Raw genomic sequence first — 24,988 nt, 5'->3', positions numbered from 1 at the left:
AAGTGGGGCCTCTGCGCGCGCGCGGTGGCCGTTAGAGGCCTTTTTTGTTATACTTATTACTCTTTTTAACTTGCGGGCCGCGGTTTCCGAAGGCGGTCTTGGAGGACGAATAGCAAATCCCTCTCTAAATTAATAACTCTTCTGTTTTTAAAAGTGACCGTTAAGGCCGCTCCGCCATGACCCGGAAGAAATCGGCAGAGGCGGGGAAATTTTAAACCGTGAGTGCTGAAAACGGCAAAAAAACGGAAATAAGCTGAGGCAGGTCTTTTCGGGGGGAGAACAGGCGGGAAAAGCTTTACGGTGCGGAAAAAAAAAATAACGACGAGAAGCTCCTCCAGTGCCAAGGGGCGGGGGGAAGGTGACGGTTTAAAATGGCGGACGCTGAGGAGAGGGGGTCGGTGGACGAGGGGAGGCACGGGCGGGGTTCGGGAAGGGGTTTATGGCCCCTCGGCTGGAGCCGTGTGGCGGTAGCTGTCCCGGGAAGCCGTGCAGAGCCGCTCCGCGGGCGCAGCCGCAGCGGGAGATACCATTTTCGCCGGGCGCCGCCGGGTGTTCACCCCGCGCCGCCATGTGGGCAGGCCGGCGTGGGCGCTCCGCGTGCTCTTCTCGTCTCCTGCCAGCCGGGATGTCAGCCTCAGCCCTGCGGATTTTGCGCCCTTTTATCCCCGTTTCTGGGCGCGCTGCGAGGGGCGCCCGTTGCGCGGTGTTGGCGGCGGAGTGCGTGGGCTTCTCGGGCGCCCACCGCTCCTCACGTCGCTAACAATGCAGTTTCCAGCGAACATGTCGCTACTTGGGAGAGTATGATACGAGCTGAGAAATGTTAGACCTCGTCTCGGCCATCGTGCGTTCTTTGGAAGTTCCTAGTTTGGCAGCACAAGCCCTAACGTTATAACGAGGGAGAAGGTTAGCACAGCCCTTGCGCAAGGATGACAAGCAAATTCCCTGAGTTTTGCTAGGGAATTCGGTGAAAGCTATTCCCCCAGCCCCAAAACTGTTGCTATGTCTTCAGGCACTGAATAAAATTGCCCAAACCCCAGGCATAAGCTATGATATTTAGTTTTCATCTTACAAGGAGGATAGATGTTTGTGTCCGTGTCTTTCAAAATACTACTTCGTCAACAACAACAAMAAACTCACTGCTGATTTCTTTTTAATGCAATGACAGTATTGATATGAGAAAGCAAATTCAGTACCAGGATTTAAATCCATGTTCTTATTGTAATTCTGTGTTTAATATTTTTTACTGTGAAGTATAAAAATAGGTAATGACTTTGATATAAAACAAGAAGAAACACCAGCTACAAAATAAAACAATTACTATATTAGGACTTGATTTATTTTTTCATACTATATTGTTCTTTTTTTCCCCCCCCAGAGTGGTTTGATTTAAAATTTTCTCATTCACTGTGCTAGCACAAGGGAAAAAGCAGGTCTTACTGGTGCACAGTGGCTAGAGGCAGAGGGAATTTGCACTTTTTTTTAATGGAGATGCCAGTTTAAGGTAACTGTAAAAATAGGATCTTAAAGAGCTGCGACTGTAGATTCATAATATGGAAAGAGGAGAGCTTTGCTTGAATTAAAAAGTAAGGCTGTCATACTCTGATCTTTGTAAAGCAGCCTTTGAGGAATCTTATTGACTTTCTTCCACAAGTAAAAATCAAATACTGTTTAAAAATCCATGACACTTTTAGAAAATAGAGCTCAGAAATTAAAAAGGAGTAATAAATGTGTAATGACAGCTGGGATGCAGATTTTGGACAAGTCCTTTAAGGCAAATAATAAAATTTGCTGATTTGTCATCATCATCAATCAGTTCTAGATTTCTTTCCCTATCTCTGTCCTGCAGTTAAGTGGAGCTGACTTTGCTGAATGCACCAGTCCTGACTTGGAAGCCTGATAGGATATACATAGATAATAACAGTAAGAAGCAAACATTCAGTCAGTACAAGGTGTGTGACCTGTTATAATTTTGCTGACATTTTAACAGAGATTTTCTAAACTTCAGGCTTAATTGACCTTTATTATGTTAAATACTATAAAGTAAATATAAATATTAAAACCCAGTAGTTCCTGAGACAAAGCAGTGAAAGATTATAAAGACTCTGTTTCCGCTCCAGAGTCAATAAAATGATAAAAGGCAGAAGCAGTGAGAAGAGCATATATGTTAGTGACACTGAAACACTTAATTTCTCCTGGGTGGAATAATTTTTCACTTTGGAATGACTTTTTGTATTTTTGAATTAAGCTAATTAGATAATTTTCTTAGAAGACTTCTAAGACATTTTTTACCTTGCCAGATATTTTATTATGTAGTGGATGGAGAACAGTATCTAAGTAACTAGTACAAATCTTCTTTTAAGGATTAGGAGACTGCTATCCTTTACAGTAGAAAAAGTGTACTTTCATAAAACTGCATTTCCCATAGTGCACAAGGGCTTTTTCATCTAGGTCAGCTGATCTATATTGTGAAATTTTCCTTATTTCCTGTCGAACATGAATGGAATGACTTGTGTGTATGAGTGTCTCGTCTTTCCTTTGTCAGGTGATTTACTGGCTTTTGACCAGCATCCTGGTTCAGAACAATGGCAAAAACCTGTGCTGATTAACTAGTTCAGTATTTGGAAAACTGCCTCTTTTAGGGGGAAGAGATGACATGAAGAAGTAATACGCTGCAGTCTGCTCTATTAACTTCATGGGAAAAGGTAGAGAGTATCTTTATCCTTACCTTTTGTGTCAGACCTTTATCTTTGTTTTTTGCACTTGCAGATTTTGCTGTACATTATTTAAGGTAGTCATAAGATTTTTTTGATTTGTTGGTGATTATGTCCTAACAATTAACAAGTAGCTCATCATTTTTGAAGCTTTATTTTTTGTTTTATTCTTTTTTTGTTTGTTTTTACCAGAGCTTAAGAGGAAACTTTTAAAGAGAAATAGCGTTTTTCCAGACTGAGGCTGACAGCTTCCCAAGAAAACACAAAATGTCTCCTGAATCAAAAAAACTTTTCAACATACTTATCTTGGGAGTCTCATTTATGTTTATATTTACTGCTTTCCAAACATGTGGAAATATTGCGGTAGGTGTGAATTGCAAAACRTGTCACATTTGTATCACAGTTACTCTTCTTTTCTTGTCTTCCACCTACTCTAGCGTTAATAGTTCCTTTACTTGGGATATTTATTTTGCAAGACGTTGACATTTTATCTCCTTTTTTTGGGTTCAGTGTTTAACTGGATATTTAGGCAATTAGTTTCTTTAAGATATCATAGTTACGCATGTAACTGTGTCTGCTTAGAAAGTAGAAAGTTAAAGAATCCTATCAAATGTTTGTAGTTTAAAATAATATCTGCATTGACACTTGCAATATTTAACAATTGAATTAAACTAGACCTTTCATATTTCTGATTTTTCTATGTAGTAGCTATATATATATTTGGCTAAGATGTAGTTATTAACCACGCCTCTTAGTTTCTCCTAGAGTGTCTTTCCTAATCTGTCATATTTTCTGTTTTGGCAAACTAACCATTGAGGGTGCATGAGAATAACATCTGACAAGTAGTCAGACTTTCACAATTGCTAGAACTGCCAAGTCACCTTCCGTTAAAATAAATAATTTACTATTTATGTATCTTGTATTTCTTTGCATGCTGAAGCAAATTGGGAATAAAATACATTACTGTTAAAAGCAGATTGCATTCTTACTAATTAAATTGTTACAATCCTGCTACTAACATACCTGGGTCAGATCCTTCAACTTAGATGTTGATGTTACTTTGAATATTAGTTATATGCCTGAAGGAGAGTCATGTGTCTAAATACTTCTTGAACATACAGGCCTTACAGCTTCTCTTATTCTGCATGCAGGAAGAATCCTTTCTGGGGTCAGATGTATAAATGTCCTTCACTGCATTATAGAAATAATTACTTAAAGCAGTTTTTGTGAAAAACATAGTACAGCATGATCAGTGATCTTAGATGTTCTGTTCCTAATTCTACAGACTTTGCAGATGTTGCTCAATTTCTGTATTTTAGGTGCAATTTCATATTACTTAGTCCCATTCAACTTCAGATTCCGGCTAGAAGAAGTGGTCCTGTTTTTACCTTCCCCCCTCCCTTTAAGCAGTGAATTCTCAGCACCTCGCTGAATTTGACCTAGTGATCATGCAGTCATGCTAAGTATCTATTAAAATGACTTTCAGTCAGATCTGCCAGCCTATCGAACTAACTACATGGTCTCATGATCACTAAAGCTGATTCAAGGAAAAAAAAAAGAACAGGGAACTAATGGGAAGAGGAAGAGAATGGAAACTCTTAGCAGAAGCTGACAGTTCATGTTGAAAGTATTGTGAAACTTCAGCCTTTGTTTCCACTTTTTTAGATGAGGAAAGTCATGCATATCTACTTAAGAGAGGTGATTTGTGAAACAGAAGGTTTTTGAAATACCTTAACATCTCTGATGAAATCACAGTAAAGTCATAAAATACTATTTACTGCTTCAAACATATGTRTTTCCCTGTCAAATATCTCATTGGGTCATGCTTTCATAAATATACCTTTAGTATCTATTCCTCACCTGAAGTGAAGGAAATCGGATCTTAGTTCCATGGCTTAATCTGTCATTACTCCAAGCATAAACAAGGTACAGTGAAACAAAGGGAAAACACAAGGTGATAAACCACCAGTGCTTTTTATTCCATCTATATATAGAGGAAAGAGATAGGCATCTCCCTAGGGTGATTTATCTTGCATTTAGGAGTCTGAATCTCCTGTCTAGAAGTACCTCTTTCTTAACTGAGTAGAGAGGGGACATAGGGTGACACTGCCCCAAAACTAGGCATCTAAGTTAGATGCTCAAAAGAGGTAAGGTGAATCTAGAGCGAAGTGTTCTTTTTCCATTGCACAGGAGAGAGAAACAATAACTATGTTTTTATGAGGATAGTGTGTCTTCACTGTTATGGTCAGACTATAGTACTGGAGTCTGTCTCCTGGAAAATTTCTCATACAAGTAAACAGGTAGCCCAGTAACACTTACCTTTGTAGCAGAGGTGTTGAGAGTTGTATTTTAATTATTTTGAGTACTTTTTAGAATCTGCTAATGACCAGTTCTAACTTTTAATTTTGACTTTATCTAATGCAAATGTTTTAAAACTGCAGATACTTTCCAACATGTTAATACATGTGGTTTTCTCCTCACAGCAAACGGTTATCACAAATTTAAACAACACAGATTTTCATGGCAGTGGCTATACAAGGTAATTTACAGAGATCTCATTGCTTTGCTTCTTGCAGGGTGAAGCCAGTTATAATTACATCTGGTAGGTTTATACTCTCAAGAGATTGTAATGTTCTGCTGACGTCACAATTTAATAACATTTTGAACAGTTTTAAACATGTTCTTTTCATATTTAAACAGTCTAGTTTTACTCTGATTATTAGTTTCTAATTGAACTGCATATCTGTTTTGCATATTTTCTTTGTAAAGAAAAAACCCCCCACTATATAGTCATCACATTCTCAGCTTTTTATCTTAGGAGATGAAGAAAGTGGATTTTTTTTATTTTTTTTAATAAAACTGCTAACTAAGGCCTTGGTTATTTGCCTTTGTGCACCTCTGTGCCCTTGTGTATGATAGGTTGTGCGGATCAGCTTGCAGGAAAGATTGCAACACAAAGGTGAAAGGAGCAGTGAGAAAGACAAGAGAAGCAAGGTTCAAAGCTGTGAAAAAACATAGCCAGACTCACTACTGAAATATTCACTTTCCACTTCAAGCATGAACAAAGACTTTTTGTATACCAAACTGATCCGTCACGTAGGAAAACTTGGTTGCTGCTTTTAAGGGTTTACAGTCTTAATTTAAACTGAAAATAGAGCTGGCACAAGACTATGTCTATAATATCTCTGTGGTATATTTGCCAGGAAATTAAAACCTCACTAAGAGATGAATGAGGGTCTGGAATATTCTCCCTTAGAAATACTGGGCACAAAATACAATACCTATTGTTAAGTCATGGCTTGACAAATTCCTGTCATAAATTACAAGATGTGGTTGCCTGCAGTAGTTTGGGACTGGATTCAGTGATCCAAGAAATACTGTACACTCCTATATTCCTATATCAAGATAAAGTGCAATAGATGAAGGTAATTAACAACAGAAAGGAAGGAAATGTTTGAATATGGAAGTTATGCAGTTACTTAAGCTATGCATACATTTAACTTGATACTTTGGAATCGTTTGAATAGTCTTAAATTAGCTGCACTTGAACCCTGCATTTTATTTTAAGTACTTAATCATCTTTGTTGTTTATTTATGTAGCATGTCCATTATTTATGGAGTATTCTCTGCATCAAATCTTATTTCACCTTCAGTAGTTGCGATAGTAGGACCTCAACTCTCCATGGTTATTAGTGGTGTATTTTATAGGTAAGTACTACTTTTGAAGTTTTGTCTGCCTCCTTTGAAGTCTCCTTTACTTTTTCACACTTAAGGCTACCATGCTCTCCATGAAATTGTACAGGTCTAAGTAAGGCATCTTCTTACACAAATACTTAGATACCTGTATCAGTAGATACAACTGTAACTTCAGGATACTCCAGCCTACAGGAAACGGAGCATATTTTTTTCCACAGCATTTCCAGGCTTGGCTGACTGGAGTTCAGGTTGTGGTCTTAGGTTAATGCCTACATTTAAAAAAATTATTACATGTTTAGTGGAGTAAAAAGATTACCTTTTTTGACATATGACTTGAACTATTTTCAAAGGTCACTTAGGAGGGAGTGGCTGATTTACAGGAAGCTAAGTAAGATATCTAATTGTTAAAGAACATTTTCTGTTTTAAATCAATATTCAATAAACTGTTCTGTTCTATTCTAGCTTATACATTGCAGTTTTTATCCAGCCTTCTACATGGGCTTTCTACACTGCTTCGGTTTTTATTGGCATTGCAGCTGCTGGTAAGCATTGTTCTTACCCTGCTCACTGTTCTTCACTGCATTTGTATATACCTCTAAAATATTTTTTTTGCTTGACTAATATATTTTGTCTGTTTCAGTGCTATGGACGGCACAGGGAAATTGCTTGACTGTAAATTCTGATGAAACCACTATTGGAAGGAACAGTGGAATATTTTGGGCACTCTTACAGTCTAGGTAAGCTTTATTTGTTAAATCTTTCTTCGGTCATATGCATCTTTTACTTTTTACACTTTTTGATAAGTGGGAGACTATTTAAAAATAAAACTGGAACTGCAGTTAATGAAGTGGAAGGGAGAGCTGGAAGCAACATTTCTATTGTGCAATATAGAGCAAGGAATAAAAATTATATTGCAGGCCTCTGCTCTTGTTGTGCTAAAAGGACACATCTCTGTTATGGGAGCATTTAGTATCCCTCACATCTGACAGAAATCTTGTTGCTCATGGAGGGCTGTGTTAATATGTGTCAGGGCCCTGAGTGCACTAATAAGCCTTAATGGCCTTGACCAGCCTCACCTGGGGCCTCCAGCACACCCTCTGGGGCCCAGGAGCTCCATTTAAGCTCAGCCCTGGGCCTTCAGTTCTTCTAGAGCTGTGCTGGAGGAGTACTGGTGTCTAGCTAAGCTTCAGCCATGCCTGTGCTTGGCTGTTGACCCTGTAGATCCAGGACAGTGAACAGTTTTGACCCATGAAGTGACTTCCTGGCTTGACTTTGGACCTGCTTCATTGCCACAACCTTGCCTGATGATCTGGACTCTTGGTTGAGCCTGGCTATGATCTCTGGGTCTGCCCTGCTTGCCCATGCTTGGCTCCCTGTTCCTTAGAGAGCAACTGGCCCTTGCTGCTCTCTGATAATTTGAACTGAAGTCACCGAACTTGGAGCAGTCAGCACTCAGGAAAGAGATCTTGGAGTCATTGTTGATGGTTTTCTGGAATCATTGGCTTAATGTGCTAATAATGAAAAAAGCCAACAAAATGTTGGGCCTTAAGAAGGGCACTGAGAATAACAGGATGCCATGTTGCATATGAAACCTTAGTGTGCTCTTGAGTATTGTGTGCACATATGGTTTCTGCATCTCAAGAAGAACATAATGAAGTTAAGGAAAAGCGATTAAAATGCACAAGAAGATGGAGCTGCTGCCTTGAGAGACTAAAAAGGCTGGGACTCTTCAGTTTGAAGAAAAGAAGCTCGAGGAGGATTATACTCATGGATTACCAAATCCTGAAGGCAGCAGATGGGTAGAGCTGTTGCTCACCAAACGTTGCTGTACTGGAACTTGGGGCACTTGGTGAAGCCAGTAGAAGATTGGTTTGCAATAGATAAAAGAAAGTATATCTTTACACAGTGGGTAGTCAGCTTCTGGAAATTGCTGTCACAGGAGGTTGTGGAGTTGGAAAGAGTCAGCAAGTTCAAAAGGGGATTAAACCAATTAATTGGCAACAGGTCCTTAAATGGTTCCTAAAAGGACTAGGCAGGCCTATATCTTTTCCAACCCCTAATACAGAAATTCTGGGTATTGGGAGATAATGAGGGGAATGAATGGCAGAAAGTGGCTATACCCATGAACTTGCCCTAAATGGCATGCCCTAATGCTGTTGTTGGAGACAAAATACTGAGTTGATGCTCCGTTGATCTGAACCAGTGGGGCAATTCTCCTTTTTCCTTAAGTTTCAGATGCAGGAATTTGCTACTCTGATAATATACTGAAATGCTATTTCCACCAGCTCAACTAATCATGTATTTTAGAATGAGTAAAATGCATTGTTTTACATGAGGTAACTTAATTCTGTTCTGAATCACTGCTAATTCACAGCTACCATATTTTAGGGAGCTATAGGTAGATGCACAGAATTTCCCTTAAGCCATTAACAAACGAGATAGCACTGCGGGGACAATACTTCAGGCAAGACAAAAGACTCTCTTAAGGAATCATTACAAAACGATCTCTGTAGATTAAAGGCAGCTTTCTGAACTATTCAGTTCCAAAATTAGTGACAGAGGCAATTTAGAAGCTGATATCCCTGTTTTGCCACCTTCTAGTGTTTTGATTCCCCCAAAATGAATAGCCAGCATTATGTGGAAGAATCCTCTACTGTATTTAAAATAAGTGTATAGAGTAAGCAGTTCGCATGGGGAATGTGACTGATTTTTGTATTTTTTTTTGCAGTTGCACAATACTATTTTTGCATAGAGTAGCATTACCATGATGCTGCAACTTTAATCTTACCATAGAAAGTGCTGTTCACCTGTGTTGTCCTTTCTTTTTGTTTTCAGCCTGTTTTTTGGAAACCTCTATATATACTTTGCTTGGCAAGGAAAAACTCACATATCAGGTGAGTGTTACTTGTTTGTGTAAGRCTATCCTTTGAAGTCTGTTAACAGGAACAAATAGATGAAATAATGAAGTGGAAAATGGCAGGAGACTTGTACAATAGCAGATTTTTTTTTTTTTTTTCCCAGCTCCTTGTTAGATAGTCCCTGTTTTGGGGGTATGCTTTTGAGTCCGTGTTCCGATATATGTCATACAAGGGCTGTGGGGTATCTTTGCATCCATCTTCCTGCATGCAATGCACTCTGAGTACCTTCTATTAAGATACTGTCTACTTGGGAAATTCTTCAGATGCTAGTTTAGAATAAAGTGTTCCACAATAGCTACTCTGGAATTTTCCCTGTGTAGACATGCTTATTCCAAAATAAACATATTCATGGGGGAAGGTATTCTGGAGTAGGTGTATGTTTTAACATCCACAAAGGGSATACACACTGTATCCCCCTTCCAGAATAAGTTCTTTGTGTAGACCAGCGCTCTAAATCAGATTGGGGATTGATTAATCTATGAAATAAAGGAAAAGAAAGGAAAACCATCCCGGTTCGTTTCAAGGTTGCACCAATCACTGTCCTATGACAAAGCAGTAGCAGGACAGAGGTTGAGGTGCCCAGCTGGACTGAGAGTGAGCTGCTTTAAACTGGTAGAATTGCTGGAGAAGTGTGTAAGTAACTGTAGTTGCAAGTCTTCCTTTCTTGGCATAGTTAATCAAGACTAACTTCCTAATAGGATTATAATACTATAATTTTCTATGTTTGACATTGCATTAGACTGCTAAAGAGCAGGAATTAGAGCAGCATGTACATATTCATGTTCTTAAGCTGGTTAGTGGTTGAAACTCATAGGTCTTAACGTAGAGATTGCTGGCAACTGTTACTGTAAGTAAGCAAGGCAAGGTGAGTGGGGGGTATCRGCTAAGAAAATGGCTAGCAATGGTGAARTTAGAGCAAAAATTAAGAATTTAATTACACAAAATGAGCATCACAGGAAAAACAACATTTTGGAGTAAATAAAGTTTATCATCCTCTTTTATAATGGTTGTGAGGGTTTCTTTTTTGCAGTCTAAAAAAAATACGGTATCTACTAAACTGATCAATTCTTCTAACATTCAGAAGATGAAGATATTTCTGTAGTCATTAAGGAATAAAATGTTGACTTTTAAAAGATAATTATCCGGCTGCAGAAATACTGCCCTGTTGAGATAAATAGTCCACTTCATAGCTCTGTTAGAGCCATTGTTTCATGTTCTCCACAGACACGGGCTTGGTAGCACATCACAGGTTAAGTTTTAAAGGTTAACTCCTACATTCCCTCTTCCTTATCACACAGGCTTAAACACTATTGAAAATACTGGAGGTGCTTTGAATCTGGTGGGCCTGAAATTCTTTGCATTCACACTGCTCTTGCTAATGTCAGAATACAGCACTTAAATGTGAGGGAGTTCCACTGTCACCTTTGTCTCCTCTTTAAATGGAAAACACTTGAAATGTCTTGAGTGTCCTCTTAAGTAAAAGCTAGGTGTTGGTATCACAAGATCTAACAGGATTTAAAAATCAATTCCTTCTTCCATTTCCTATGTATATGAAAGCGTAACAGGCATTTCAAGAAGAAGCACATGCTCTCTTTTTGGTGTGTAACCATACGCAGATTATTTTTAATTGACTCGGAACAACTTTCTGTTTACTTTTAAGCTAGAAGGGAAATAAATGCAAGTGCATAGGCAATATCTTTAGGCTTGAACACTGGTCCAAACATTAGTCTTTCTCAATCACAACTGTTAGCTGCTTCATAGCATTTTTTTTCTGCCTAGTATCTGTAAATTGGAATGACTGCTGTATCAGACTTTCCTATGCTAAACAAGTTGATTAGTGCAGCAGAGCTGGTGCATGCGGCAGCAATTAGTGTCCTTCAGATACTCATTACATGCTGTGTCAGTTACTGAGAGTTCAATGGTTTTAAGGCCTTAGTAGTTTACAAGTCTTGCAGTTTATGATGTTATATACCGCTAATATTTGTGGTGGTGGTAAAGAGGAGCTTTTTTAGAAATCTAAAGCGTTTTTGGGTAGTTTATATAATTCAAAGTGGACATAGCAAGTCTTGAAAGATGTGCTTTCTGCTAATAAATATTTTCTGTGTTTTCTGTGTTAATTGGCTCCTTATTAGTCATAGCCTTTGCATGACAAAAAATGTGAGTGACACTTTTTAATATTCAATATGCCAGTATTTTATTGGCATCATAAAGCGGAGACAAGAATTTGCCAGCTACTGAGTACCTTTTCCTCCATATATGAGGCAAGATACATAGAAAACACAACAGCTTTTAGTATTTTAAGCACTATTACAAAGTATACCTGTGTTAGTTCTTTGAAGGTAGTTGACTTGACTTGAATTGTTTTTGCGCATCTAGTTACGACTCTTCTTTGTTTTTCCACAGAGAGTGATCGTAGAACTGTTTTCATTGCTCTGACTGTTATCAGTCTTGTGGGCACAGTTCTGTTCTTTCTGATTAGAAAACAAGAGGACACAAAAGCTCCAGGGGAGGAAGATTCTACTAATGAAATCCAGGGGGATAGCTCGTAAGTGCTTAGAGTAATAATGTATTGCCACATTTACAGGTGTATGTGTTCCTGCTCTGTGGAAAATCACATTCACTTTCCCCTCTGAACTGAAAACGTGAAAGTTGTGAACAACTTGTAGAATTACAGATTTAATAGAAGTGTCTGTATTTTAACAAGTGAGAATTAATAAGTGTTCTTCATATGACATTCTCAAGTATGGAGTGTAGTACAGCATTTTAAGTTTTTCCATTAATAAATGTCTTTGGAAAGATCATTTACTACTTTTCTTCACTGATTATTAAACGTGTATCTGCCCTTCGTASTCTTTCTTGCCCTCGCTAGTCCAGTTTAAGGGTTGGAATGAGTAGAGATTATTCTCTTCCTTTGTATAGTTTATCTTTTACATACTGAAACATGTTCGTTGCATCTTATCTCAGTCTTTTTGCAGATACGTGGATGCCACCATGGTGAATAAATTAGAAATGCATAGGTAGACAGATAGATTTGGTACAGTCTTGCCTGAGGCATTGTTTTAGATGCATTTGTTTTATTAATAGAACAGTSAAAATATTAGAGAAACTTGAGCAAGTACAAGAGTGGGGAAAAAAAAAAAGTTCAATGTTACTTAAAGGAAAGACTCTGTTAAGGTTAATTTTTGAATAGCATACGCTTGCCCAGAGAGCAAATAAATTTTGTGGTTAGTAGTTTAGATTCTCAGAAACTTTTAATACTATATTAGTGTATTCCAGTGTATAATGCTGGGCTAGAAAATGTATAGAAAATTTGAAAAATGAATGAATCTACTTTCCACCAYAGTGACTATAGTGTGGTGGTTATTCTTTTTCCATTTTGACTGAAGTCATTTATTTACACAGGTCTTCCCAAAGCAAAATGACGAGAGCAGTGGCTGCCTTTAGTAAGTACTGTTTCACATAAGAATTGCTTCCGAAAAAATTGAAATATCCTTTCCAGTTCTCCATGGTTCTGCTGATACGCAATCATGTAAAAATCACTTAGAACAAAAACTTGCAGAGAGTTACAGTTTTAAGAATGCATTTCAGTTATTCTACTTCAAATGTAGACCTTTAGGGCTGTCCTGTTTGGGGAAATGACTGCCAAATGGCAGTGGTTTTCAGGCCAGAGATTACAGTTTGTGTAGGGACACAGGACCGAGGAGCTGTGAGCCCGATAGACATTCAGGAGTATATATGAATATGTGTGATTTTGAGCCTAGCAAAAATGGAGCTTGCAACTAGAAAAGCTTGGGAACCCCTGAACTAATGTGTGGGCAAATTACTGTTGCTGTGCAATTGGTGTGAGGTGGCTGGCTGTGCTTCAGAAGAGCTCCTTTCAGATGACCATATCATACAAACAAAGCTTGATTGCAAGCAAGGAGAGGTAAATTTTACATCTATTACATGCTAGTATTGTGGAGGAGTTTGGAGGGGTGCTGCCTTGATGTAATTTCAGATCCCAGCTACATTGCAATAGCTTGTTTATATAGATAACCTCAAAGAGAACAGTCATCACTTGGGAAAGCCACTTCATGAAAGTGTTTTTCACTTAATGGGATACAGGAGTGGCGTATTGTTGTATTTTGTCACCAAATGATGTCACTTAAGAACAACAATTCTGAGCTGTAAGTGTCTGGAGCTTCCACTGAAGTTTGATGTGGTCTTCCTGTGACAATTGGCTTGTTTTGAGAACATGAAGGGTTTTTCTGACAATTTGTTCTTTAAAGATATGATCACCATGAGCTAAGAGAGTACAAAAATGCAATGAGTAAAAAAAAAAAAATTGTAAAAAAACCCAACAACATTTAACTGTTGGCCTCCTTCCATTTCTTACAAAAAAGGATTTCAGTTCACCTCATTTCTTTTAAACTGCAAGTCAGGCTCTGTCTGTTTAGCACCATATTTTTACTGTAATAAAGAAAATAATAATTTGCATAATTTTAGCCTATTTTTACTTTAAGCAAAGATCAAAAGAGAGCGTAGATTCTCTGAATAATGTTAGTGGAAGTTATATTAATTTCCCTTGTTATTTCTTTACAGAGAGATCTATTAAGCTGAGCTTTACCAAAGAGATTCTGCTTCTCAGTGTTACAACAGCCTATACAGGTATAAAGCAAGCAAAATGTATGATCATGTAGCAGCATGAGGGCATTGTTTGGGATTTTAACCAAGAGCACCAGACCGGGATTGTTTTTCTGTATCTCTGTAAATATTACCTGAATATTTGGATCATCTTTGAATGGGTTATCAATTTATGACACTTTTGTGTTCTGGAAATCATTCCCGTATGGGAGGAGAGGCACATCTAACTCTTCTAGAACTGACAGATGGAATAAAAGTTGTTCAGTAAGGTTCTGGATCACCCAAATGAGGGTTAAGCAAGTTTTACATAGCTGTCTCTGTGATTTGACATTAAACTTATTGATAAGTTGTAGATGATATTTAATGTAACTACATTGCATTTGAATTAAATCCATTTTTGTAAATGGGGCTTTCAGTGTCACCTCCATTAGCCTTGTAATGAGGTGTGGGAGATTACTAAAAGAGTCCTCATTTTAGTGTTGCTTCTATTGGGAAAAAGTTTAGACATTTTCTACCTTTTTGTCATTAGTATTTGCAGTGGCAGGAACTCTCTTTTTAGCAGCTTTAGTTAAACCTGCTCTGGAATGTTAGACCAAGGTATGAGTTGTAGAACAAAAATAGATGTATTTTTCCATAAACTGAGGTGTTTCTTCCATTAAAAAGACTGTCAGACACAAAAATATGTTACTGGGATTCTTTAATGGATTTTTTGGTGTCTCTGTGTCTTTATTTGGCTTCAGATATAGCTCCGTTTATGATCAAATTAAGCTTTAGGGAGAACAGGTACATCTTCAGGACCTCAGCTTTGATTTAGCATTACTTNAAAAAAAAAAAAAAAAAAAAGCTCTTGTACATGAAAAGAAACTTGAAAATGTGAATAAAGTATTAACGGTGCTGTAATACCTGCCAAAGTTTGCAGTCAGTGTCTTCCAGTGAGGCCGCAGCAGTAGCAGCTATGAAGTCAGCACCAGCAACTAATCTGAATCACAAATTACTTAACAGTATCTCCAGTGTTGCTTTAACCCAAACTGACTAATTTGAATTAGACTTAAACATCTAGTGCAATGGGAATGTGAAGCAAGACGTCAAGTTTTGCTTGATTAATCCAAAATTTGGACTTCCAGGTAGCTCAAAAAAATCAATCCGGCTTGGAAAGATTAGATGCTGCCATCTGGTGGCTAACGGTCATGATTGCCACTTTATATTGGAAAATACAAATTTTCATAAGGTCAGCAAAAGCTTTTGCTTCCAAACGTTATTCTGATTATTAAGACTGCTCAAAAATCATCCTTTTTTGAGGCTCTGCGGTTCTCATACCACATTAGGTGGCCTGCTACTGCTAGATGATTATGTGGTGCACCCTATGGTTTGTGGTGGCAAAGAACAGAGGAGGTGAAATACAAAAACAGTTTAATTTCTAAACTGTTTTTTACTTGTTTAAGCATAACACTTTGTTTTAAAATATACTTTCTGTTAAGAAAGTGATATTTATACACTGAAAAATTGTTATGGTCATACTAGCTAGACTCAGTTCTGTTCCCTTTCCTCACAGTAATGGCAGTAGAAAGAAAGAGTTTTAAAAACGTTGTCCTTACATACATAATGAACTAAAACTTAACATATTATACTGCTTTTCTGTATTAGGAATCTTGCTACTTGTGATTTGGGGATCTAGGTGGTCTTCCTCAGAAAAGGTTTTCCAAATTATAGCATTTCTTACTCTGAAATAGGTTTTATTTCCTTTCCTTAATTATTGTGCAGTGTTATTTCATGTGGCTCTTTTTATGAATTTTGGGAAAGCACCCAAATGCAATTGCATCAATAGAGCCAGTACTGAACTTAAGTGCATGTGTGACACTAGCAAGTGTGGCACAGAGTGTGTTTCTAATATTGCTTACACAAACTGACAGTGTTTCATAATTAGATAGCTTAAAATCACCCCCTGTTTGCTTCTATTACATATATCTCAGTTAAATATGTATTTTCAAGATACTCTAGGGATAAACAGCATTTAGACATAATTCTTTTCATAACTGTTTCTTAAGTAATATATAACAGTTCATCTGTCATTTTTTTTGGCTTCCTTCAAAGGTTTGGAATTAACTTTCTTTTCTGGAGTATATGGAACGTGCATTGGTGCTGTGAATAGATTTGGTAATGAAGAGAAGAGCCTTATTGGTCTCTCTGGTATTTTTATTGGTGTTGGAGAAATTTTAGGTGAGTTTAAACTTATTAACTTTTAGAGGGAGAAAAAAAAAGATTAAGATGCTGCAGTTATTCAAAATGTTGTTTGTGTTTAACTCAGTAGTGTCTTTCAAGCTTCTAACAATGATTACATGAAAAAAAGTCAAATATATAAAAAAAATTGTCAACATTGTTCATTATCGCACTGTGAATTGTGCATTACACCTTGTTTGTACTGAAAGAAAGTGTATGCAGACCAGGATGTGAAATACTATTGACTGCGGATCTTAAGATTCTGTGTTCTTTTTGGCTTAGTGCAAAGCACTAGATTTAGAAACTCGAGGCCATCATGTTATTAGGAAATTTTCAGCATTTCAGTATTTTGTTTTTAAATAGTAGTCTGTTTACATTTGTAGTTTTTCTTAGGTGAATACTTCTTAATTATTTTTTTTTAAAGAAAAGAACAATAGCAATTGCACAGCTAAATTTATTCAGAGGGGAAAAAAAGGGTAAGCTTATGTTAAATGAGAGTTTGATATTTAAATAAAATTGAATACCAATAAAGTTCATTAAGTAAATACACTGGGTTTTTGCTAAAACTAAAGTACTGCAGTGTTAAACGCTAGCGCTAGCAATCCATAGAGATCCATGCATTTGCAATTGATAAAGCTAAGCCTAAGTTTATCCCCTGTCACTCGATACTATTGCAATACTGGAGGAAATGGTGGCTGTGGGCAAAATATGTACAACCCAGAGGTTCTGTCATCTGGCGAATAGGGCTGTCAGGTGTGGCAAACTCCTTGGGGCTGGCTTCAGCTCTGTCGGTCTCTTTTTCAGTATCTAATATGGAGAAGTTCATAATCTGTTTTCAGCATTTGTTGCAATATTTTGAGTTTGGTTCATTTCTTTATATCTTTCAGTTCTGGTTTAAAGGGAAGTAACTAAACTCTCAGATTTCTGTTTTCCTAAGTAACAATGATTATCCAATCTTTTCCACTCCAACAGGTGGTGGAATCTTTGGTTTAGTGAGCAAGAAGAATCGCTTTGGCAGGAACCCTGTTGTGATGCTAGGCATCATTGTGCATTTCATAGCCTTTTACTTAATTTTTTTCAACATGCCAAATGATGCTCCTATTGCTCCTATGGAAGGAACAGATGGTATTGCTTATATGATTCCAAGGTATGTGAACTTTTTTTTTTGACTGTTGTAATTGAGGATATATATAAACAGCTTGTTCCTCTAATAGAAAAGCAGCTTCAAAGATTTTTCTGTGTAGAGACTAACCCCGTAGAAAAGGCTATGAGGAATTCTCAGCTTTCATTAACGCTAGGTAGTCTACCATTTCACACCCAGTTTAGGAATTTAAATGGCATGGGAATAGAAAGCATGTGATGATATTTGGTAGCAATTCTGTTGTTTGAGAGCATAACTGTAACAGGTGTGAGAAATAGCTATTGTACTAGATGTCAGGAACTGAGTTTCTTCTAAAACAGCGTTGGGCTCAGTCAGTTTTACTACAGCACAGAGCACCAGCCTTACACTGTTGTACTGATTCCCAAGGCGTTTGAATGGTTATTGTCAAAGTCCAGGGGATCTACCTGGAGCCAGACTCTCTCTGTCGCTTACACAGCTCACTGTTAGGGAAGAAATTGAGGGAGTTTTTTTTTCTCATCCTTGCAACCTTCTGTTGGGGTGTATTTTTTGCCAGTTTGTTTGTAAACATAGTGTTGTCACTTTGTTTGGACCCAACTGCTAATTTGCAGTTTTAAGTGTTTGTGACTGTGCAGATGACTATTTTTCAAACTGTAGTATTTGCAGTACGTACAGTTTTCTGCAATATGAATGATTCTGTCTTTCTGTCACGCTCCTTCCGTTTTTATGAACTCGCTGTGCGTGTCTGTCAGCTTTGGATCACTGCCTTGTGGGCTTCATGGCTCCAAGCACCATGAGTTCTTTTAGCAGCTCTCATTCAGTGTAGAGTTGACTGCAGGCACCAGTAGCAGAAATCTTAACCTTCCAGGATTTAAAATCCAATGAAACTATTCTTCCTGCCAGCCAAATGTTCACAGTTCTTTTCCGTTGAAATTTAGAGGTTGATAACTTTCTTCTGCTCTGTTTCCAAACAAGTCTGACAACAATAGTTTATGGGGGTAGAGCATTACTTTAATCAGTAGCTGTGTAGGCTGTTTGAACAAATGGCTTTTAGATTTGATTCCTCTTTTTTTCTTCAGCAAAGAGGTGGCTATTTTCTGCAGCTTTCTGTTGGGCCTGGGAGACAGCTGCTTTAACACACAACTCCTCAGTATTTTGGGATTCCTTTATTCAGAAGACAGCGCTCCTGCCTTTGCCATCTTTAAGTTTGTTCAGGTATTATATCATACAGCCTTTTGAATGTATGTTTATTGGTATACTATTAAAATACTTTTTTAATGAGCTCAGGAAAATTAATTCTGCTGTTCCTGCGAAGGATAGGGACCTGTTTTTTATTATTATTGTTCACAGGAGGAAAAGAAGTTTTCAGGTAGCAGTTGCTAAATTCTGTAGCTTGGTGCAAGTGATTCATAAGTGATAGTTCAATAATGTGTTTTGAGGGAGGTGAGAGATGTTGGTTGTTCTGGTTTAAAGTCAAAAGGCAAGTACAGTTAAGCAGGTTTTTTGGTAATATTTATTTACCAAATTTATTTACTGAAGGAAGTCTTTGGTGATAGAGAAGTAAGTTAAAAGGAAAAGAGTTATTTAAATAGTGGTTGAAGAGTTTGCAGATGTTGTGCCAYGTCACTGGGAGTTGCCAGTGTGTAGACATAAGAATTAAATTGTATTATTATTATTATTTTTTAAAGTCATCATAATCCCCAAATAAACGCACTTTTACTAGTTGGAGACTGGATGAAAAGTCCTTTGTATTATATGAATGCAACTGCTGTGTTCTGGATAGATCGTTTCACTTACAGGCATTAGCCTTGTTTGGTACTGAACTTCACAGGTCAAGACCTGTGTCAGTGAAAGGTATCAGTAGAAAAATTGTGTACAAAGTGTTGAAATTGTTCGTGCGTGGTCACATCATAGTAAGCTAGGGCTGGGAGCAGAGTTTAGGGTTTGTCTAGTTTAATAGATCGCAGGTGCTTCCTTCAAAAATTTCTTATTTTCAGTGATTTTCATGCAGTGCTCCATTTAATATCTTTCTGGATGATGCGTAATAACTTACGAGATAGATATTGAATATAAAGATTCTTTACGCTACGTGAGGTCTAATGAATATTTATCCTTAAAAAGGATGGATTGCAAGTAAGCAATGATACTTGTCAGAGCTTCTAACTATTTTGTTATAGAACTGTTTGTGATGTTATAAAACTGAAAAAGGTTCTCTGGATTTTGTCTTAAATCCCACTCATGCTTTGGCTGTGTTTCCAGACTAACTGTTCTTAAATACCAGAGAATCGCATTTGTGATGCGAAAAGCGCTTCCGAGTGTGGGCGTTCGTTTTCTACGGTGAACATTATTTAAATAACAAGTCAAAACTAAATCTGTTGTGTGTGGTGTCAAGACACGTGCTGGAATATAATAAAGTTTTAAAACGGTACCATCTACTGAAGAGACATACTATCAAGACATCGATAAGTTGCATGCTAAACTGTATGTCAGTTTGATAATACTTGTATAGTAATGCTAGACCGTATATTTCCACTGCTAATCTTTTGCTTTGTTTTTTTCTTTTTTTCCCCTCTCAGTCCATCTGTGCTGCAGTTGCATATTTCTACAGCAACTACTTCCTCCTTCAGTGGCAACTCCTGATCATGGTGGTTGTGGGGTTCTTTGGAACAATTACTTTCTTTACCGTGGAGTGGGAAGCAGCAGCCTTTGTTGCCCGTGGCTCTGACTACAGCAGCATTTGAGAGAGGTGCCGTGTCTAGCCCAGCGTAAGGAAAAGCACAGGCACGTTTACTGTGAAGTGATGTGAGAAGGTGAAAAGATCAAGCTGCAGAGGCTAAGATGAAGGAAGCCGCTGCTAAATCACTGTCGGTCTAACTGGTGGGAACTGTGATAAGGAAACATGGGGGAAAAATGCCAAAATTGAAAGGATTTTTTTTTTTTTTTTGCTTTAATCAACTGAGCATGAGATGCAGGTTCTCAAAAATCAGATATTAGAAATGGGAGGAAATGGAGATCTGTGCATCGAACAACATTGTTCTGAGACATCCCTTTCTGAATGTTCAATTGCCTAATTTCACTCTGTCCTGCATTACAGAAATTACGGTTTTGTTCCTCTCACCTTAGTTATTTTATCTGGGTTCCAGTTCTGCAGATGCTCAAATTCTTCTATTGAATGAGTGATATTTTTATAAGGTACGTTATGTTTCAGTGTGTCTGCGTGACTGACAAATCAATTCATGCCATTGACTTTTTCAACAATTACATACACAGAGGCATTTCTGTGGAAGTTGATGTCTTCTTATTCGGTATTATTACCCAGTTCCTTGATTTCCAGGCATTTGTTTGTTGTTAATCTATTTCATGTTTTTAAATTTTATCAGATGCATTTTTTTTTAAGAGGAAGTGACTCTTCTGTAGTGTGATGTAATAGATTTTTACAAGAATTTGAGCAAAGACCCTTTTGCTTTGTCCTTTTCAAGGACATGATCCCAAGATCTGCGGAGCACTGACAGTTGACAGTGGTATATTTGTTGGAGTGGAGTGTTCACCATTTCTCAGAATCAAACTGCTTTGGGATGGGTGCTGTAACTTTCTTCATATAATGCTGTATGAAGACATGGTTTCCCTCCCAAARTCACTTATGCTCCCAGATAATTCTGTTGAGTTCACGGAAATTCTCATCTGCTATTATAACTTAATTGCAGAGTGATGACAGCTTGTGTTAGATTTACCTGTTATTAAAGGCATTCTGTGATGGGAGCGTTTTCTGTGATACCTTCTTAAAGTATGAATAGACTCAGAACATGAACTGGAAAAATGATCTTGCAGTATTTATCCTACTGCATAGTCTAAAAATATCTGAAAAGGTTGACATAGGTTGTTTTATTTAGTATATTTTGGGAAGACGTGCTGTAAGCTTATTCTGCCAAATGCAAAAATAAGGCTAATACCATAGCAACTAAGGTTTTAATTCAAAACTGTTATAGATGGTCATATAAAATAGACAGCAAATGCAACCCACCTTGATTTTTTGTTTATCTGCTTGACTTTGTAGTACTTGCAGTTATGTTTCTGTCCTGTTGACAAACAAGATGCAACTGAGAGCAGATATGGAACACTGAGAAAGATTTTTATTTATTTATTTTTAAGACACTCCATGGGGCTATTTTTAGGAGAGTACTGTCTGTCAACCTTTTTATGCACACTCAGAATGTTCATGTCTTATTTTTTAAAGACAAGTCAGAAAGTTGCCTTGGAGTATGTGTCGGTAGCTCCTGCATGTCATAACTACATAGATGTAGCAGAGGTTAAACTTGAAGAGGGAGTATGGTATCTCCTGTGACTTTGGCTGTCAATTTTGCTCTCACAGGGCGAGTAACGCAGCTCTCTGGAGGCAAATCCCTGTTCGTGCATGGTAAAACAGCAGAGAAGCATTTTTTCTGAGGCAGATAGAAAGGAGTTTTGAATTCACTCCAGGCTTTTGCTGTGAGGCCAGTGAGGTGTTAATTGGGAAATTAGTGGGCACCTGAACAGTTGGCAAGCAAAGAAATTAGCGGAGTCAGGAGAGCCTTCCTGTCTTCCAGGAGACTCAATAAGTGATATAAAAGAGACGGAGAAGAACACAAGTCAAGAGAGGGGTTACTGTAGCCATTCTAATTTGCCGGGCAAACTGAAAAAGCAGTGCTTGTGGTATTCAATCAATATATATGGTTAATGTGACTGGCTGCACTTCAATGTCTCTTAAGCAGTCTCTATGCTGTAATTTGAAACATACTATTCTTATATATTGTACACTGTAAAAGGTATAGATGACAGGATGCTTTCAGTGATTAGATTTCTCTTGTTGGATACTTGCTAGTACTTTCTCTAAAGTACCAAAAGGGATAAAGAGCTTTTCTTAAGATACGGAATTATTGACTTTAGTCCTCAAACTGTTCTTGGGACCTGTTCTCCCCTACATGTCAATGAGAGAAGACAGACTGAAAGTCCACAAGGAGCAATTTTGTCTTACAGTACGTAGAAGACAAAATGATTCTCAGGTCTTGYGGCGATGAGCAACTTATAGGTGCATTTAATATAATGCAATTTAATTTTAGCTGGGCAATGGTTCTCATGAGGTTGCTTTTAAAACTGATCCCTTTTAATGAACTTCTGTGTTGTTCATCTGGGATATAAGAATTATATAGACTATTTTAATAAAAGTTAAAAAAAGATCTTCTCTGAATGTGCCTGTTTTCAGCAAGAACTTTGAACTGACTTTCAGGGATGCTAATGAAATAGGGCTTGTGCATGTTCAGCACCGATATCATGGTGTTCATCACCAATATGTTCAATATCAGGTAATGTAAAAGGGCCATTTGTAACTATTTATTGGGTCATTAAAGTGAACTGTTACTGCTCTGCGACAAGTTTTACAAGAAATCCACAAATTTTTCAAACCTGCATCATGGATAGCCAATGTTTTTTAACTATTAACCATATGAATATCACTTCTAACACTTGATCTTTAGAAACATAGAAAATCTCAGTTATTCAAGCAGGCCATGACACATGATTACTTTTAACTTAGTCATATTTCTTCGGTGTGTCAGGAGATGAAAAATGCATCCAGCTACAGACGGCAGTCAGATCCGTCAGTTTTGGAACCGCAGTATAAAGAGCGATAACGTTGACATCCATTTATGATTCTATCTCTTCATCTTTTTATCAGCATATACAGGCCCTGTGACTGYGCCCCATTCATCTCGCCTCCCTTGGCATTTRACCCATTTCCTAYGAATCTGAGTTAGGAGYTTTSTGKKTTTTTTCAGTGGAACTGGAAAAAGGCTTTTGCTGTATTTGTTGTATTGTGGTTTTKGTTTATATTGGGAATTTAACTTTAYGARCAAAATTGCAYRTTATGTTGCTTGGGTTAATTAAAAAAAMCCCCTCTTTCATTTGTTTTTCACTCCTCTTATCCTTTTATGTTGTTAGTAAGGTTTAATATTCTGRCATATCACATCCCAAAGTTTTTCAAACAAGTGCTGAAGAGGAAATGAAAACTGATATTCCTGACATTTAGTGCTAAAGAAGCTGTTACAAATTAGTCTTTCATACTTGTCATAAGCATGTGATCGTATCTGCATTTGTCTTGGCAGTTGGTTTTCATTCTGGTATAATATCAAAATGTATGCAAAGAGAAAATTTCTCTGTAGACCTTGGTCATAATTAAGTGGTATGCTTTTATTTTTGTTGTGTTAATTTKGTTAAGTATAATCTATGTTAGAAAGTTGAAATAAGGAATAGAACCATTTATAAAATACTCCTTATAAAATAATCTAATCTATATAAATTTCTGCAGRTATAGCTAAACCAGTAAGGGGCATTTAAAAGAAAGAAATTGCAACCTTTACTGCGGTCTCTATCTTAGCGGAAACCCATGTGTGGTGCAGTTATTGAAAGCAAGAAAGTTTTCTGCTACTATAGGGGTTTTTTTGTTTTTTTTTTTGGTAACTGGTTTAAACTATACTGGAAAGAAAACTTCCTGGTGGAGTTTGTTGGTATAACTTTACAAAAAAATAATTTTCATTTAGAAAACTCTACATTCAGGACCCTGTGTCAGTAGACAAAATTGACAAAGCTCCATTTGACTCCCTTTGAACTCCAGTAGTTTACTTTAGCTGGGGAATGTGGTTCCTTGCCTACTGTCTTGACTAAATGCCAGTAATTAATGTTACAGAGGTTGCCTAAGAGCTTGGCTCTGAAAAGTAGGCTGTGTATGAAGAGAATCTCAAAGACTGTGTTTTTTAGGGCAGTGTGTAATTTTTTGCCMTCTGTGTAAATAACCACTGTGTTCAACGTGTCAGTGAACACAATATTCAAATTTGTGACTCTGTGCAAGTATATTAGTTAATATAGGACCTTAAGGTCATGTCTGAATTTTCTAGCAAAATGTATTTTCTAAGATTTTATCCATGCCTCACTTAAGCTAATTGTATGTGAGCACTAGTTAATACTATATTTTCCATGTTCTCCATTAGGTTTTCTAACATGCTGGCAGAAATACAGAAAATGACAGAATTTAAAGGTGGAGATGGAGGCAAGAAGTTAACTGCTTAACAAGATACTACTTGACATTCTGATATGACCACCTTGGTTGAGAAGCAGTGCCGAGACTCTTATTTGTTGTGGTTTCCATGGATAAATTCAGAAGGATGTTTGATTAGTTTAACTCCAGAAATTGCGTTAGTGCYACAGAGAAAGCACTAATGAGCAGAGAGTGGAAGAAACATCCTTAGAGTGCAATAGAGAGCAAATTTGGAACCAGGCAGAATACTTCACAGCAGGCAAGTGAAGGAAGTGCTTTGGTCAGCTGAGCTTAGGCATTTAGCTGCTGCTGGCATTGCTCAATTTCTATTTGTTTCATATTTTCTCTGCTGTCTTAGTTATTTCATCTTAGTCCTCTTCCAAGCTATCCTTTCTCTTTTGTTTGCATCTCGATGTTGTGCAAAGCCTAATTTAAATTGGTTTAAACCTTTTCTACGTTAATAAAAGGTGTCTTTGGGTTAGAGCTGGTGATACACTAATTGAGAACAGACTCACAAAATTATTATCCTAATGAAAGTAGTGATTTCAAGGGAGTGTACAGAGTGAAAACAGACTCTTTACTATGTTTCTTCCTATTGTCACAGCCATGCAAATAAAAGTGAATCACAGCCAGTGTT

General features: G+C 37.4%; 1 protein-coding gene across 10 annotated transcripts; it reads left to right on the top strand.

The window, feature by feature from the left end:
• Nucleotides 1–60: 60 nt before the first annotated feature.
• On the top strand, nt 61–24,988 carry MFSD11 (major facilitator superfamily domain containing 11). 10 transcript variants are annotated; one of them, XM_026090383.1, is made up of 17 exons: nt 61–218; nt 776–903; nt 1,376–1,949; nt 2,543–2,702; nt 2,904–3,074; nt 5,195–5,250; nt 6,312–6,419; nt 6,870–6,949; nt 7,048–7,144; nt 9,243–9,301; nt 11,729–11,870; nt 12,728–12,768; nt 13,907–13,972; nt 16,040–16,165; nt 17,138–17,312; nt 18,365–18,500; nt 19,862–23,064. In XM_026090383.1, exons 5-17 carry the CDS (start codon nt 2,979–2,981, stop codon nt 20,024–20,026), a joined length of 1,347 nt encoding a protein of 448 aa, XP_025946168.1. In that variant the 5' UTR covers nt 61–218; nt 776–903; nt 1,376–1,949; nt 2,543–2,702; nt 2,904–2,978; the 3' UTR covers nt 20,027–23,064. The 10 variants fall into 10 exon arrangements, 8 of the variants coding, with proteins under 8 accessions (XP_025946168.1, XP_025946167.1, XP_025946169.1 ...); XR_003257619.1 differs by lacking the exon at nt 61–218 and adding an exon at nt 24,305–24,988 and having other exon boundaries at nt 398–903; nt 19,862–20,477; XR_003257620.1 differs by lacking the exon at nt 61–218 and adding an exon at nt 24,305–24,987 and having other exon boundaries at nt 398–903; nt 19,862–20,095.

The sequence above is a fragment of the Apteryx rowi genome, unplaced genomic scaffold, assembly GCF_003343035.1.
Source record: "Apteryx rowi isolate R43461 unplaced genomic scaffold, aptRow1 scaffold_86, whole genome shotgun sequence".
Taxonomy (NCBI): domain Eukaryota; kingdom Metazoa; phylum Chordata; class Aves; order Apterygiformes; family Apterygidae; genus Apteryx; species Apteryx rowi.
This window is presented reverse-complemented; position numbering and strand designations above follow the sequence as displayed.

Bases quoted from the DNA above. Each gene is read 5' to 3' on its own strand.
- MFSD11 (XM_026090388.1), top strand. From the start codon at position 2,979: ATGTCTCCTGAATCAAAAAAACTTTTCAACATACTTATCTTGGGAGTC. The intron at 7,145-9,242 runs GTAAGCTTTATT...TTTTGTTTTCAG, and splicing joins TGGGCACTCTTACAGTCTAG to CCTGTTTTTTGGAAACCTCT. The intron at 18,501-19,861 runs GTATTATATCAT...TTCCCCTCTCAG, and splicing joins CCATCTTTAAGTTTGTTCAG to TCCATCTGTGCTGCAGTTGC.